This window comes from Macaca mulatta, chromosome 2 (genome assembly GCF_049350105.2).
Source record: "Macaca mulatta isolate MMU2019108-1 chromosome 2, T2T-MMU8v2.0, whole genome shotgun sequence".
In the NCBI taxonomy this organism is placed as follows: Eukaryota; Metazoa; Chordata; class Mammalia; order Primates; family Cercopithecidae; genus Macaca; species Macaca mulatta.
The window spans coordinates 106,315,991-106,333,430 of NC_133407.1; the positions used below are offsets into that span (position 1 = coordinate 106,315,991).

Genomic DNA, 17,440 nt, shown 5'->3' on the forward strand with positions numbered 1-17,440 from the left:
AGCTTTGCTGAGGACCCATGCTCTGTGAGTGGTAGATTCAGTTTTGAACCTCAGTATTCTCTGTCTCATTCCTTTATTCAGAAGCATTTATCAAGTAGCTACTTGGTGCCAGGGAGATGAAGACAGAAGGCCCAGAATGGTTCTTTCCTCTAGGGAGGGAAAGTCACAGGAGATAATATTTGCAACAGAGGAACTTCAGGGGACATGCTGTGCTGAACCTTCAGGATGGAGAGGACTGGTGCAGGGAGATATGTCAGGTTGGAAATAGGAATGTGTCAAGAAAAGGCTTTGAGATGGAGGAAACTGCCCTGAAGGAGGTTTATGAGTGTGTAAAAGGCCTGAAGAGGTAATAAGAGGTCAAACGTTGAAGAAGTCTGAAAGCTGTCCTGCTGAGGAATTTGCACTTAATCCTGAGAGTTATGTGGAACAGGTCAGTGGCAGACCAATGTTTATGTTTTGGCAGTGATGTGCAGGATGGATTGGAGAGAGCAAAAGTAGAGCCTGAGATGCTAGTTGAGTTTCTGAGAGTAGTGTAAGTGATGACAAAAGTTTTAGCCAAAGAACTGGCCATGAGGAGGAGAAAGATTCCAGAATCATTTAGAAAGGCCATTTGGATATGGGAGCCAAGGAAGAGGAATTGCTTAGTTCAGCAGTTCTCAGCCCTGGCTATGCTTAAACAATATAAAGACACTCAAGCCTTGGAAATTTTGATTCAGTTAAGTCTGGAACGGAGCTAGACATGGAATCTTATTAGAGAGTGGGCCTGTTGGGCAGCTGCCTGATCAGTTTATAAGAAACCCTAAAACGTCCTTAGAGCAAGTTGGAAATCTCCTGCTAACTGGTGAAAGATAGACTCACTCCTATTGAACTTGGAAGCACCCTCTCATGAAAATAATAAAATATTCCTCTCTAGCACCAACCTGTCTCAGTTGACTGAGTTGAGTGTTTCCTACTTGCAAGGTCCGCAGTGTAACCAGAGGCTCTGCCAACAACCTGGGAGCAGCCAACCACCAATCAACCAAAATTTGGAAAGTAACAAAACAAGAAGCGTTGTTTCCTAGAAGGGAGGGATTTACTGGTTATCTAAATTTAAAACCCTTTAATACAGTTTCCAAGAAGTTGCCTAGTTCAGGAAAAAAAAAAAAAATTACAAGGTGGAACTTTGAATTACAAAGAGGAGTGGAGTGTATAATCTTAAATAGGTCAGGGAAGGCTTCACTGAAGAGGTGACACTTGGGCAAAGACCTGAAGGAGATGAGGGAGCAAACCATGGGGATATCTGGGGCATTCTAGGGAGAGGGATAACAAGTGCAAAGGTCCTGTGGTGGGATCATGCCTGTAATATGCAAGGAACAATAAGAAGGTGAGTGTGTCCTGGAGCACAGTGAGAGAGAGTGTGCAGAGATAATGTTAGAGAAGCAATGAGGGCCAAAGTGTGAAAGGACTTGTAGACCCCTGTAAGATGTGGCATGTTACACTGCAGGAGATGTGAAGCCTATGGTAGGTTTTGAGCAGAGAAATGACAAAAATCTGATTTATGACTCTTTTCAAGTAATTCTTCTTAAAAGTAATTTGATTCATGTTATTAGGATGGACCAGGATATGCTATAACAACAAACAATTCTTTACAACTTACCCATGTTCTTGTGTGACATTTTATTTGGCTGGGCTAGATCCTGCAGCAACTTTTCCCAAGTGTGTTCCATGAGTCATCGGAGCTGCTTCTTTTGAAAAACATTTCTGCTTCCAGTAATCCTGGAAATACTGGGCACTCTCTTCCTAAGTTAATGATTTGAGAGCACCATTAAAAATATGTAAAATTGAAATAGAATAGAAAATGTCAGAGTGCATTACATGAAGTAATGTTTTATAAAATGTTCTTTTAGTTACATTTATACATATATGTTTAATATACATCTTGTGTGGAGTCACAGTCAGAAAATGAGACTCAAAAGATCACAGCGTCTCCCTAAACATCTAAATACAAACCTGAATGGTTTGTACTGTCCTCCTCCCTCTTCCCTCATTTCCCAACCAGGGCTCAAACTCTCTGTCCTTTCAGTACTCCATATGCACTGACAAGCTGCAGTTTGCAGTGCTACGTCCTGCCTCCTGTTTCTGCCGTATTAAGTCTTCCTCTTCGTTTCATGTTCTAGCAAATAGACTTGGATTTGCTAAACTGTTTACTGGCTATCTGGTCTCAGGAGAGTTACTTCACCTCCCTAATCCTGACTTTCCTCATTTGCAAAAGTTTTCCTTTTAGGATCGTTTGTGATGATTAAATGAAATAATGTACAGAAAGCATCTGGAATGTTAAGGACTCAATAGTTGCCCTTCATCTGTTCCTCCCGCTCATACACACATACACAATTTAAGGAGACCCTCTGGATCTTTGCTTCCTTTTAGAAGCACTGCCATCAGTGACAACCTCAAATCATTCTGGGGCAGATGACTGCTGGGAAGATGCCTGTCTTCGTCTAACTAATGATGCTTCCTGTTAGTTTCAATATTGGAGGCTAATTTTTCAGCCTGGCCCCCAAATTCTCTCAGGACACCCTACTGCTGAGTCTGCCTCACCTCCATCTATTGCCTACAGGCTCTTAAGAATCCTGGGGTTCAAACACTGGGCCACTGGGGGACACAAGTCATAAAGACGTCTGGGGACTGGTCGATGGTCACCCAGCTGTGAATAGTGGGGCTAGCCCTGATTTGGGGACTACAGACCCCCCAAGCCCAGGACACTCCCCAACGAGGAGCAGATACACTCTCAGGTCTTGCTCTGACTGTTCCACTGTTGGCAGTAGGTGACTCTGCAATAGGTGACAAAGGCACTGTCTGTACATCCAAAGCAGAGAGGTATCAGCCACTTACTTCAGTCACTTTAACAGTGATTAGTTCTCAAGGACAAAAACTCTTCATTGTTAATTAATGTAGTGGTCAACGGATTTTCCTTTCAAATCCTCTTGGGGACCGAACCCAAACAAAGCGAAGAAGTGACAGTAAAAAAAGACTTGTCCTTTTGACAAGCGACAGTAAAAAAAAAAAAAAAAAAAAAAAAAAAAAAAGACTTGTCCTGCTTGGCAGGAGAGGGTAGCAGTTTGGGCAACACTCAGCTCTATTGCCGAGTTGCAGTGAACTCACCGAGCACCCTCACACCTTAGAGGCGTCCCTCACCGCCCAGCCTTGACGCATCACCTGGCAGGCGGGCAGGCAGGGCGTGGACCTTTCCTTCCTAGCACCTGGGCCCCTACTCCAGAAGACTGCGGTTGGCCGAGCCCCCGGCAGGGCTTTTATTGTGAAAGGAGCTCCCCCCCCCCGCGCTTTCGGGGGAATGGGGAGGCTGGGCCGGGACGCGCGACAGGGACTTTGCAAACTCTGCAAACGTCCCCAGTAAACCGCAGAGGCTCGCGGCTGCCGGTAGGCTCCCGCAGATCCCCGCAGATCTCAGTAGATCCGGCGTGCATTCCCCACCCGCGGAGTATCCCGGCGTGCAGCGATCTCCCGAGAGTTGGCGCGGGGCCACTTGGCTGCAGGAAAGGTGTGCACCTTGAGTCCGGGAAACACGCCCCAGCCGAGTAGCCGTGCATCCTGTGGAGCCTGGCGAGCCACGGCGCCGGGGGCGGCCAAGGGGAGGCGGGATGAGTCTGCGAGCCGGCTGAGCGCGTCAAGGAGCCGGCCAGAACACCGCCGGGGACATGGTAGGACTCGCGGGAAGGAACGCGCAAGCAGAGGGTGGGGCGATCACCCGGACAGGTGGCTGCTGGCAGCGCGCAGCGGCCCTGGGCGCGCGCAGCCTGCGCGGCCTCCCGAGGCTGGAGTTGTTCCCCGAAAGTTGCATGGGGCGGCGGCGGCTTTCATTTCTGCACCAGAACTGGGGGCAATGGGCTCTACTGCCGCTCTTGGCGGGGCGGACGGTAGTAAGGGGGCTTTTATTACGGATCCTCACACCTTAACCGAACCGTAACCCACTCGCAACTCTGCGCAATCTTCATGCAATCCACAGGGGAGGGAGAGGGGAGCATTCCCTGGGGAACCCACGGCAGCCTCTGATGAGAAGCTTTTGAAGTCATTTTAATACTCTCCAAAATTTATGTGATTATGTACTATCTTTTCTAATTTAGCTATGTATTGACATTAAAAATAATATCCTAACTTTTATTACTATTGAGTTAAATTGGCTTTAGTAAGGTTCCAATCCGCCTCCCTCTACCTCCCCGACAGGAGGACTACCGGGCAGTTGTGGAAGCACTGGTGAGTCTGGAATGTCACGATGAAACCAGGGTCTTGTGGACGTGGTCCTTCCATTGATCAACCTCACAGACACTAACAGGCAGAAAAGAAAAACCCATTGAGAATATGGCCCAGGCGGCTTAGCTAAAGGACACATGCAACCCCAGGAAAGGGGCGTCCCTCAGGCCCGGCCACTGGTTAGTTGCTCTGCTTCTCTTGCAGCAGAAAACCCCTGCAACCCCAACTGGGCTCCTGCAGTTCACCAGGCTCCCCTGTCTGCTTCCGTGCCCTCTCGCCTCTTTCCTTCCCTTCCAAGCTCACAGAGGGCAGGTTGGAACCCCACCGGAGATGCTTCGTGGGGAGTTTTGCTGGGCCTGGAGTTTAGAAGGCTGTCTAGAGACTGCGCTGTAGGATGGAGGGTCTCTGAGAGAACAGCTCCTTTGCGTGCAGGGAGGCCTGGCAGGTGGCTGGAGCAGAGGTGGAGGGCTGGTCATCAGGCGCTGGGGGCTCAGGAAGGGTACCTTTGAGGCCAGGGGTGTGTGTATGTTTCACCCCTCCTAACACCTATCCAGCTTCAGGTTTTTTCTCAAAGCTGCTAAGAGAAGGAAATGGTGGAATCTTAAGCTTCAAAAGGGGGAATAATTGGGGGTACAGATGTGAAACGAAAAGAGTGGAGATATCCTATTACAAATTCCCTGTTTAAGAGCAAGAGTGTTGCCAGAACTGAGGCCACAGCCATCCACTCTGAGGGGCATTAGCATGTGCTGGAGTCACCTGGCTTTAAAGGCAGATGTAGCAGAGGCTCTGTGGTCTGCGGCTGAAGCAGAGTGCCTGGAGGAGAGATGGTACCTGCCTTCTGCTCAGGCTGCCTAGGGGAACATTGGTGTGTTTGCCCCACTGCCAGTGCAAGCTTCCAGTTCTGCGAGTCAGTGCCGCTTCCCCGTTTCATGTCCCTGGCTCTGGGTTCTGGTATTGTGTTAGGAAGAGGACTTGTGTCAACATTTCGTAGTCTCAGTGTTCACTTGCAGAGAGAGGGGCCTGGGGGCATCCTCTGGCAGTGAAATGGCCTTGGAGATCTGAAGGCTCTCCTTTGTTTCTCCCTCTGAATGAAGGCTCCTGAGGTCCAGAGGCCACAGGGCAGTGTGGCACTGGCTGGAAGCCACATGGGAGGAGACAGGGGGCTAGGAATCCTTTGAGGATCTTAGTTTCCTCTTCTGTAAAATGAGAGATTGGACTAGATGTTATTCAAGGTGCCATTTAGCTCCAAAAATGGGTGATATGTGAATAACTTTGAGATTGGATCTCAATTCTAGTGTTGAGCTATGCTTAGCATGAACAACTAAAAAGGTGTGGGGAAGAAATGGTTCTCAGCCCTGACTCAGGCTGCCCCCATCCCCCAGCCCAAATCCAGATGAGACCCAGACCAAGGGATGTTTTCAGGCACTGCAGGTGAGCCCAGTGTGCAGCCAGGGCTGAGAACCACAGGGCAAGAAGGCTGAGAGAATGGGGGAAAACTGGGGCTCAAAGCTGCACTTCCCAAGATATCCTTATGTCCATAGAGTGGTCATTCCTTGAGATAGTCCTAAAATAGTTTTTGGGAAATGATAGATGCTATGTCATTTCCCATTATATGATATCGCATATATCATATGCTATATCTCTTTGAGGGTCCTTCCGTAGAGTATCCTCTTTTAATTCATTACACTGAGATTTGAACTTGCCCAGCTTGTTTGAATACGGTATCCTTTATTCAGTAATTCCCTAATGCCAACCTGTTATTGGTCTGAGGTACGTATGATGGGAAACTCTGGGTTAGAAGTACACAAATAAAAGCCTAGAATCCTTAAATGTCTTTTTGGAAAACGAAAAAAAGAAAGAAAAGAGCATTGAGCTGCAGTATCTGTGGGGGCATTTTTGATCATCCTGCGGGGTCAGGGGTCGTGGCTTGGTATGTATTTTTCTAAAGCTAAGATTGGAGCACTTGTCAGTTTCTTTCCTTGCGATGGTGGTGGGAGGTTTGGTGTTTGCCAAGGACTCTGTACTTGATGAAAAATATTGATAGAATCAGATGTATATGTGTTAGGTTAAAAATTAAAAAAGAAAAAATATTGATAGAGAAAGTTGAAACTATTACTGCCAATTAAAAAATGTTTTCCTCCTGATTTTTGAGAAAAAATATACAACTTCTACAGGAACCACGATTATCATTTTGGCATATTTCCTATTCTCTTTGAGTATTATTTTAAAGAGCTGAGATTTCACCACACATGCAGTTTTGCAGTCTGATTTGTTTTACTTCAGTTTATATCAAAACATGTTTCCATGTCTACATCTCTAGAAAAATCTTTCATAACTGTACATTTAATGCTCAGTACGATGGTTTTGATAATCGTCTCCCTGTTTGTGGACATTTAGGTCACTTCAGGATTGGGGCTGATTTCAGTGGCATGTGGCCACCTTCTCATTATCCATGGAAATGAGGACCTGAGTGCCCAGCTAAGTGGAAATCAGACAAATTCATAAGAACGAATTGCTCCGGCCTCTTTCTCTATCCAAGCTTTTACTGTAACTACCCTCCCAGGGCCCAGCGTGCTGTGGGAGGAGTTTCCTCTTGCCTGTCTTCACTCTGTGCTGTGGGCAGGTCATCAGGCAGGCAGCAGTGGAGGAAAGGGAGTCCCAGGGGAGCCCACACGGGCCAGTCCTCCTTGGGAGAACCAAGAGCTAAAATCCCTGGAGGTTAAGACTCAGAGGAGGAGGAGCTGAGGCTGGAAAAGGGATGTGGCCTCTTTAGGGTCACTTAAAGCCGGGCTAGGGCCCAGGTCTCCTAGGGCCCAGGTCCCCCTCCACTCCCTATGCAGGTCCTGTCACAGGCACTACAGCCCCATCATAGACTTGGATGTGGTGTGGCTTGGAGTGGCAGAGGAAAGGCCCGGGGTTTGCAGTCAGAATGGGGTTTGTGCTGGGCTAGGTTACCGTGTGGCTCTGGGTAAGTGCTGCCTTGCTCTGAACCTCAGCCCCTTATCTGTAAAAGGAGTCATTGTGAGGAGCAAATGGAGTCATGGAGGTGAAAACACTTGGTGTCTCAAAGGTGCTGTAAGATTGGGGGCTTTACAAAAGACCCACAAAAATAGGTTTGCTTTTTGTTAGGGTCTAAAACAAATGGTAAGGAAGTCACAGGCGCCTTTCATTCAATACCAGTCAAAGGGATGCTTGTGGAACTCTTCTCTAAGTAAGGATCTAGTATAGACGGAATTTATCCTCAAGTAGTTTTCTTGCTTCTTTTAAGTCCATCTTCCCATCAGGCAGGAAAACCCAGCCTGCAGATGTTTGTCCAGTCTCCCACGCACCTCCTTGCACAGTGTTGCTGACTGGATGAGAATGTAGCTCCCCGAACAGCCGCAGGCCCTTGGAGTCTAATGCTGGGGTCCCCTCATTGAGTCCCTCTGCACTGAATGAGTCCTAAAAGTTATCAGGCTCAGCTGAAGAAGAGGTTAAACTGGTACTGGAACTTTGAAATGCAGCCCATGGAGCCTGTGGGAAATTTGATCCCCTCTCCCTTCTGGGGTACAGCCCTTACTTGTAGCTCCTGCTGCATACCTAACCCAGGCTTTGTGCAGGGCTGGGCAGGGAGCAGAGTGTTTTAAACCATCCACTGGCCCCAACCATACCAAACAGGGGTTGGTCCAAAAAACAGGGATGTAGGGGATGGTGGGAACAGGTCTCACAAAGAAATGAGTTCCTTAGTTGTTTTAGGGACTAGTGAGAGAAACAAGCTTCAGCTTGGCCTCAAAGATGCTGACAAATCCCTCCAAGTAGGTCTGGGAGGCCCAGTATCCGCTCCCACCTAAGGTACTAGTAGAGAAACAGAGTGCATCAGTTTTCTTTGAGGCATGGTTGCTGTGAGTCACCTGGGGCTGTCTTTGCTTGGATCATCTTGTGATGTGACTGCTAAAATGTTTCCGCCTAGGGAGTTTAGGACGTGATCCCTTCATTTTCTGGATGTGTCTGCACAGGACTGCGTGTGAAGGACCACTTGGCCTGAGAGTGAGAGGGAGACATGATTGTGGGAAAACCCCAGGACGCCCTTCTTTATGTGGATTTCACTTCCTATCTCTCTCTCTCTCTCTCAGACACACACACACACACTCACTCTCACACATCACACACATACTCATACACACGTGCACGCACACACACACTCACGCATGCACACATACTCCTGGGAGTGGCCTGGGATCTGATCCTATTCCCCAGAGTCCAGCTGAGTGGAAGATGGAAAGTCTTTATGATAGCATCTGGTGAATCCTGGGGTCAAGGAGGTCAAGACTGGAAGGGAAACAGGATGAGGGCTGATGTGAAGGGTGAGGAAACAGCAGGAGTGTAACCGAAATGCAGATTCAGTCACTCACCACTTGTAGAGTCCAATTAACCAGAGTGAGGTCTGGTATAAAGAAAGTGACTGTATTCTAAAGCTTAGCCTAGAGGAAGAGGTACAGGCTCCTGCCTTTAAGGATACTGCTTTGCTTTAGAGCAGAAAGCAGGGTCCTTTAAAGGGATACTCGGCATGAATGGCATGCAGGGGAGTGAGCAAGCAGGTGGGGGTCTCCATGACTTGCTTGGGTGCCTTATCTACCAGGGAGTTGAGCTAACACCATCACAGGCAGATCTAGGTTGTAAGGTCGTCGTTGTCTTGAGATACTCTGCAGGTGGGAGAGAGTTTTGGAGTGGGCATAATTTAGGTTGTAAATTGACTGTTATCTCTCGAGGCAAGCTCCTGGTGGAAGGTAGCTCAGGCTCTGGAGCTTCTAAGTAAGCACATAGTTAGATAAGTTTTTCATGTAGGGAGTGTTTAGTGAAGGGAAGGTAGAGCTTCTAACTGCATTTCTAAAGAGCTAAGTAGGAAGCAAGGATTGAGGGAAAAAGAAGAAAGAGAGAAGAAGAAATAATTTTTAAAAATTTATTCTCTTTGTCTTAGACAAATGGGGGTACTCGGTTATAGGGGCCTCACTCGATCTCTAGGCCTTCATGAGCTCTGAAGGAATGAGTGTCTCCATGGGCAGGGGCTGAGTCTTGCTCCCAAGTGGCTTTGGAATTCCTGAGTGGCATATCAAGAAGGCCACAAAAGGAGGATTCACGTTCAATGTGTAGATGTGTGTTAATGCTCCCTCTGTCTCCCTGCCGCCTTGTCATTCATTCATTCATCAATTCATTTAGAAAGTGTCTTCTTTAAGCCAGACATTGTGCAGGGCAGAAAACAGAAAAATCAAAAACACATACTCTGCCTCTGAGGAGTACACAGTCTATTGAGGCTGCCTGTGCGTACGTGTGTGTGTGTGTGTGTGTGGGCAGAGGTGGGGAGGGCAGGTGGTAGGTGGTAGGTTCAGGGGAGAGGGAAGCACAAAGAAATGCTTCAGCCCTGTAGGCCAAAAGTTGTGCTGAAGATATAGAGAAAGGATAGACCCAACCTGAGGAGTGAGTGGGGCAGAGGGAGGCTCCAGGACAGGGAGTATCTGAGGAGGATCTGGATTCTGTCAAGGGAAGAAAGGAGAAGCCACTGTACATCTGTTAGAATAGTTAAAAAGTGAAACAAAACACCCTGACAACCTCAAGTACTGGTCAGGATGCCAGCAACAGGAACTCTCCTACATGAAAGTGGGAAACAGTAGAAAGCAGTTTGTTAGTTTTTCATAAAAAGTTAAACATACACTTACCATATATCCCAACAATCCCATTCCTGTGTATTTATGCAGGAGGAATGAAAACACATGTCTACAAATAAACAATGTTTATGCTTATAATAGCTTTGTTTATATGTTTATAATGTTTATAATAGCTGATGCAAATGTTTCTAATAGCTTTATTTATAATTGCCCCAAACTGGAAACAACCCAAATGTCACTCAGCTGTAGATTGGATAAACTGTGGTATGTCCATACGGTGGACTGCTCCTCAGCAATAGAAAAGAACCATAGATCCATGCAACAATGTGGAGGGATGTCAAAGGCATTATGCTGAGTGGGAGAATCCAATCCTACAGGGTTACATACTGTGGTATTCCTTTTATATGACATTCTAGAAAGGGCAAAACTATAGGGATGGAAAACAGATCAGCAGTTGCAGGGGTTAGGGGTGGAGAGGCTGTGATTATAAAGGGGCAGCACAAAGGAGAATTCTGGAGTGATGGAAGTGTTGTGTCCTGACTGTGGTGGTGGACATGCATATCTAATACATGTGTTAAAACTCATAGAATGATACAGAAAAGTTTCAGTTTTACTGTATGTAAGTTAAAAAATATATATAACAAAAAGAAGAGGGAAAGGCATTCTAGCACAAGGAACAGCACATGCAAAACCCCTGGAGGCAAAAATGAGCTGTTAAAAGTTGGCTGGGAAGGAGCTGGGCTGGGACCACAGGGGAACTTCCTGGAGATGGGACTGGGGCCAGGTCCTGGCTCTTGGATGTGGGTGCTTTCCCCACCCAGCTAGGGGTTTGTGTTATTGTCCCTAGGGCAGAGGGGACAATGGAAGGGCTTTTGAGCTTGGAGAGGTGGGGTTGCGTTTGCATTTTGGAGAGCAGTTTTGGGGACTGAGAAGAAGGAGTGTGATCCAGGGGGCCAGGATGGAGGTATGGATTCTGTAGCAGGCTGGAGGAGCAGGTAGGAGGATGTTTGGGCAGGAGAACCTCCAGCCCTTGGTAATCTCAGATGTGGAGGCTGAGAGCAGGTCAGGAGTGACTCCAGGTTCTTGTTCAGGCATCTGGATATATGGGTCTCTGTCAGCCTTCCTCCTTTCTCTTCATTTTTATTTAAATTTAGCTTTTGGTGTTTCTTTTCTAGTCACACTTAGAAATTGTTAGGAATAATGCTCAAATCCTAAGGAAATTGAAGATGCAAACAAAAGATTCTTAACAAAGCAATTTTACTTCTGTGCAGAGGGTTTCCTCCTTGGCCAGTTACCATGAGAGCACACCTGAACAAAGGGGCACGAGAGCCTTTATTCCTGACACTAGTCCTGCCCCTATACCCTTTCCTCATTGGCCGGGGTCGGGTCATACAATCTAAACTAATCCTGGTTGGCTAAACATTTGGTTTTTTTTAGATAGGGTGGGCACGTAAAAGAAAGTGGAGAGGAAGGGGAAGGGGGTGTCTGTAATGAGCTAGAAAGTAAGTCCTCTTTCCAAATAAGGAAAGGAACGCGAGCTGGTACTGATAACGCCTGGTACTGTGGCGTGCCTGGGCATCTAACAAAGGCAAAAAGGAAAAAAAAGGAGAAAAAAGCGGGGGGTGGGGAGTGGGTACTATGAATTACAGAATAAAAGATTGATCAGATTATTTGAAGAGAAACTGCATCATATCCCACCAAATGATCATATATAGAAGTCACTTAACAATGATACTAATCATTTTAGTTCTATAAAATCACTTATGTTATATTCTTAAAAGCAATGGTGAAATGTTGATACTTCTCCTTTAAGCCTTTGAACTGATTTTGTACATATTGCCTTGATAATCACAAGAGTAGGATAGAGAGAGGCTGGGTGTGGTGGCTCACACCTGTAATCCCAGCACTTTGGAAGGCAGAGGCAGACGGATTACCTGAGGCCAGGAGTTTGAGACCAGCCTGGCCAACATGGTGAAACCTCGTATCTACTAAAAATACAAAAATTAGCTGGGCATGGTGGCATGTGCCTGTAGTCCCAGCTACTCGGGAGGCTGAGGCAGAAGAGTTGCTTGAATCCAGGAGGCAGAGGCTGCAGTGAGCTGAGATTGAGCCACTGCACTCTAGCCTTGGTGACAGAGCGAGACTCTAGCTCAAAAAAAAAAAAAAAAAAAAAAAAAAGGGATCGGGGGTAGGATAGAGAGAATTCCAGTGATAATTGTGTGTATAGGTTTATTTATGTCCCCCAAGCCACCTTGCCTGTGGTCCCTGATGCTCTCCTGCAGCCGGTATAGACACCTGGCTCCCTTCCTTCTGGCCTCCAACCCAGCTGACCACCACTGCTGGAGAGTGGGTAGGGGCTGTGGCCGCTGCATCCTTCCTAGCCCAACTTCTCCACCTGCCATGGGCTTGGATTTCTGCTAAGTGGCCGCGGGAAGGGGCTGTATCACATGCTGTTTACTTGTGGGCAGTTTTTGTTTGGCTTTTGAGGGTGTTTGCTTGCAATGAGCAAACAGCCTCTTCAGAACCAGCTGGAGGATTCAAATCCTCTCATCTTGGGGAAGCAGGTTCATGGTTCTGTAAGAGCCAAATTGGGTAGGGATTTTTCCAGAAATGCCATCAGCCAAAGAACTGGTCAGAGACAGCAGAGGGGATAAGAGTAGAAGAGAGAAAGGGAGGGAAAAACGAGAAGAGTCAGAGCCAGAGACACAGGGATGCGAGATGAAGAGAGTGAGGCACAGAGACAAACGAGACCAGCTCTGTGGAGAACCCTTCACGTCTAGGCATGGTTCTGAGCCAGGCAGGCACCCCTTTCAGCTTGTGAGCGTGCCATGCAGCGGGGCTCCTGGACTGCGTGGAGCACACTCTTCTGAACTGGCTTTCATCAATGTTGTTGCCCTTTGGCAGAGCAGTGCTGTTTTCTGCTGGCCTGGATGGACTGAGGGCTGACTGCCACTGCCTCTCTGTGCTTCACATGCTCCAGGGCTGTCCCTAATGTCAGCTCTGTGCTCCTGCTGGGGGAGGCATTATCAGCAGGACAAACCCAGTGGTTCCACTGGCCAGTCTTGCTTCTAGCTAGACTGGCTTTGCAGCAGTGTTGTGAGTTGACTTCCAATGCACTGGGCACTAGGAAATTCTCAAGATATTCTGGCAAAGTAACTGTCGTGTTTTTAAATGCTTGGTGGTATCTTTGAGATGGGAAGGGAAGACCCAAATACAGCCAACCCGTAACATTAGAGGGGCGTAATTTCAAAAAGTGCAGAAGCCGCAGTCCCTTTCATTCTTATCTACAAAGGAGATGAATGAACTGCAGCCCAGGGATAATGTGATAACTCTTACTGGCCAGGTGGAAGGAAAGGGGGAGACGTTGGTAGGGGGAGAGGGTTGCAGGGAGGAGCAAGGAACACGTTTCCTACAGAGCCTGGGAAAAGGCGCATTAATGGATGGGGCGGGTCCTCACGTTTGCTTTCTGTCTCCGGGTCTGTGCAATCTCTTTCTTCTAGGCGCCCCATTCTGTCTGTCTGGACTTCCCTTTTAGGGTTCAGAATGCCATTGATCTTTCTTTTTGGTGAATGTAGAGTTGAGGTAAGATTCTTAGAAACTTGTTCTTTTGCATATTGTCACTGCTTCTCTTCCTGACCTGATCATAGGGGAATGTTTTCCTCGATTTTCCTTTTGGGCCTGATAGGGTTTTGCAACTCTCTTGTTTTATCTCTGTCTTTTGTAAATTGTAAGAGCAATACCTGCTTATTGTGGAAAATCCTACCTGCTTTTGGGTCTCTTTGGAGGAGTCTCTGTGTGGTGTTCCCAGCCTTAGACTCACAGCATAGACAGATGGACCTGCTGGGAGGTCTGCATGGTCAAGAGTCCCTGTGCAGGGCCAGGTGTGTTGGCTCATGCTTGTAATCCCAGCACTTTGAGAGGCTGAGGAGGGAGGATCCCTTGAGTTCAGGAGTTCAAGACCAGCCTGGGCAACATAGGGAGACCCTATCTCTACAAAAAGTTAAAAAGGTGCATGCCTGTAGTCCCAGCTACTTAAGAGGCTGAGGTGGGAGGATTGCTTGGGCCCAGGAGGTGGAGGGTGCAGTGAGCTATGATCATGCCACTACACTCCAGCCTGGGTGACAGAGTGAGACCCCATCTCAAAAAAAAAAAAAAAAAGAGGTCCCTATGCATACACCCTTGGGGATAACTCTCAACGAACTTCTCAGAGTACTGCCCTGCCTGCTTCTGGGACAGCAGCGGTGGTTGTCTGTGGTGGAGGAAGGGAGGACAAAGGAAACCCACATTTACGAAGTTTGTTTATCAGAGCGGCATCTGCCTGCCATGTGCCCAGCCTCCATTTGAGCATTGAGATGAGAATGAGCATGCCTTATACCCTGGCCCCTCAGGAATTCCGAGTCTTGGGGAGGATGGGGGCCAGCCTACTTGCCTACTTAATGACAGTGCGTCGACTGCATCCCAGGTGTGAAGCTCTGAGTCCCAGTGTGATGTTCTGAGAGTCCCAGGTGTGATGTTCTGAGTCCTGGCAGTGTTGTTCTATGTTCTAGGTATGTTGTTCTGCGGGCCAGGTGTGTTGCTCTGTCAGCTAGGTGTCACTCTTTTTTATTACTGAGGAAACTAAGGCTCAGAGGAACCAAATGCTTTGCCTGAGCTCTTGTGGCTGGGAAATGGTGGGGTAAGGGGCTGGACCCAAACCTGAATGAGCTTGAGGCCTGTGCCTGGGGCGACTATGGACAAGTAAGCAAATGATGGGTGCGGTTATCTCACTCTTTTCACCCTAGCTGGTTGGGAGGAGGTCTGGGGACCCCTGAAGTCTCTTGGATCTGTCTAGGTGGAAGCAGTGGGGGTGGGGGCCAGGCCAGGCCACTGGCTGGGGAAAGTTCCTGTAAGGATGTCGTCTGAGGTCTTGGGAGTCTCCTGGGGACTTCTCTTCTGTAAGTCTCCTTTTCCTGCTTTCTTTTTTTCTTTCTTATTTTTAGTAGAGACAAGGTCTCACTTTGTTGCCCAGGCTGGTCTCAAACTCCTGGCCTCAAGTGATTCTTCCCTTTCAGCCCCCTAAAGTGTTGGAATTATAGGATTATAGGCATGAGCCACCGCGCCTGGCCAATCAGTCTTTTTCTTGCTGTTGTCTCTGCTATTCAAACCCTCTACAGAGTCACGCAGATATACACACACACATCTACCCACTCCATGCACTTAGATGCATTATTCACACACTTAACACATAAACCACATGCTCACATTGATATTCACAGTGTCACAGTGAAACACACACTCACCCACACACTGGTAATCTGGCATACACACTCACACACCCTCACACACTTGCGTAGCCATAGAGCTGCTGCAGAGGTGCTGCCTGGGCTCTGAAGCAGAGGTGTTTGATGGAGTAGTGGGACTGGAGCCAGGCTCAAGCTGTGCCCAGACTGTGGTGGGGGCTGCGGTCACGCTGCCTGGGTGCCTGGGCCCAGCGGAGGTGGAGGCTGCAGGCAGTTTGAGGGCTGGAGGCTGTAACGGCCAGTGAATGGGCCATTTGGATGTCTGTGCCTGTGCTGGAAGGAGAGTGAGTGGGACACACAGGGTTCTTTCTCAAGGACAGAGTGGCTCTGTTGTCTGTCCACATAGAGGCTCAGTGTGTGCCTCCTGGGGGACCTGAACCCCAGCTCAGGGACTGGCTGCTGGCAGGGTTGCTTCCTGGATAGCACGGGTGCTCATTCCCAGCCTCCCTGCATGCCTGGCCACTGTCTGCAGGCCCTGGACCTAGTGGGCTCTTACAGTTACTCACCACATTCTGGCCCCCCACCCCCACCCCTCTGCCCAAGATCCTGTTGCAACTACAAAGATGCTATTGTATTCCTTTCTTTCAGAACATTCTCCCCTGAAACTCTGGTTAAAATCCTCTCATCTCCCTTTAGGCTGACTGGGCAGGGATGCCTTGTGTAGTCACTTCGCTGGGAGTCTGGCGAGGCTCCTGGCTGCTGGTTCACACTCACTTCCCTCCCTGGCAGTGGCTGAGTTTAGACTGTAATTGTCGTAATATCTTACTTGGTGTGGCTTTAAAGCATGAAGGGTTCAGAGGGTGAGTTGTAATCGGAACTGAATTGAAACCCTGCTCACCACCTTGGGCATGTCAGTGAACCTTTAACTTCTTAGCCTCAGTTTCCCTTGGCAATACCAGGGCCTCCTTGTGGGAGTGTATGCTCAGTGCTTTAATGAGCATGAGGCACCTTGCACAACAGTCAGCACATAGTCACTGCTCAGTTAATGGGAGCTGTGATTACATTGTCCTTGGACAACAGACAGGCCTGAAGGCACAGCAAGGCCTGGGCTTCTAGAACTGTCAGGAGGATCCTTCAGTGCAACACTACGATTAGGAGTGGGGGATGCCTTAGAGTCTGGCTCCCCTCAGAAGGAGTTTGGGATGTATGCCAAAGAGGGGCTGCCTTTGCCTCATCCCCGGGGATCCATCCCTATGACGGTGAACTGGAATTCAAGGAAGGGGAAAGGGATGCCTAGTTCAAGAGTTCTTGATCTGGGGTCCAAGCACGTGATAAAAGGAAAACTTCAGCCGAATTAAATTTAAAAGGGTTTAATTGAGCAATGAATGATTCGCAAATCGGGCAGCCCCCAGAATCACACAGAGACTCCGGGGGTGCCTCATGGTCAGAACAAATTTATAGACAAAAAAAGGTAAAGTGACGTACAGGAATCGGAAGTAGGTACAGAAACAGTGAGATTGGTTACAGCTTGGCGTTTGCCTTATTTGAGCAGTTTGAACATTCGGCAGTCTATGAGTGGTTGAAGTATGGCTGCTGGGATTGGTGAACACTCAGCCGTTGTTACTGCCGCATACTATTAAGTTAGGTTTTTAATTTTGTCTGACTATTAAGCTAGGTTACAGTTCATCCACAGGGACTCAAATATAGAAATACAGAGTCCTTCTCAGGCCATATTTAGTTTGCTTTAATGCATGGAATTCAGGGGAGCACTAGGTTAAACAAAGCTACATCTTTATTTTCACTCATCTCTAACTGGAATTCAGTGTTTCTTCGATAATGAATGTAGGCACCAGCCACAGTAGCGTTGGCAGGACCTGTGACTTTGTCATCAAGAGAAGTCACAGATATTTTATGTAATGACAGCAGAAGCAGATACTTTGAAATATAGTTTTTATTCGTCACTGTTTTGAAAGTGCATTTGTTTTTAGATATACTGATAGATACTGGTTTTTAATGTGTTAATAAGGAAGCACGTGTAGAATTATATCACACATTTGTTTTTTAGAAGATCTGGATAATTATTTCAATGTAATTGATTATCTTGGTAACCCTGTATTTTTCATTTTATACAATAAAAAAACGCATCTTGAGAAGAATCTTCAGCTTCACCAGGTGGCCAGAAGGGTCTTTGGTATTAATAAGATTCGGAACCCCTGCCTCTGCATAGATATTCATCAATGTGATCTGTTTCTGGGGGAGTGACAGAAGCCCCTTTGCCTAAAAGCATCTTTCCCCAGCCTCTACTCCACGGCCATTAAAAAATAATCTTTA

General features: G+C 47.6%; 1 protein-coding gene across 1 annotated transcript in view; it reads left to right on the forward strand.

Annotated features, from left to right (window-relative positions):
* Positions 1-3,193: 3,193 nt before the first annotated feature.
* GASK1A (golgi associated kinase 1A) overlaps positions 3,194-17,440 on the forward strand; it is an 84,224-nt gene continuing 69,977 nt past the window's right edge. Inside the window, exon 1 of the mRNA XM_015131214.3 lies at positions 3,194-3,698. Coding sequence (XP_014986700.3) covers positions 3,696-3,698 — 3 coding nt within the window. The 5' untranslated portion in view covers positions 3,194-3,695. The remainder of the gene's footprint in view (positions 3,699-17,440) is intronic.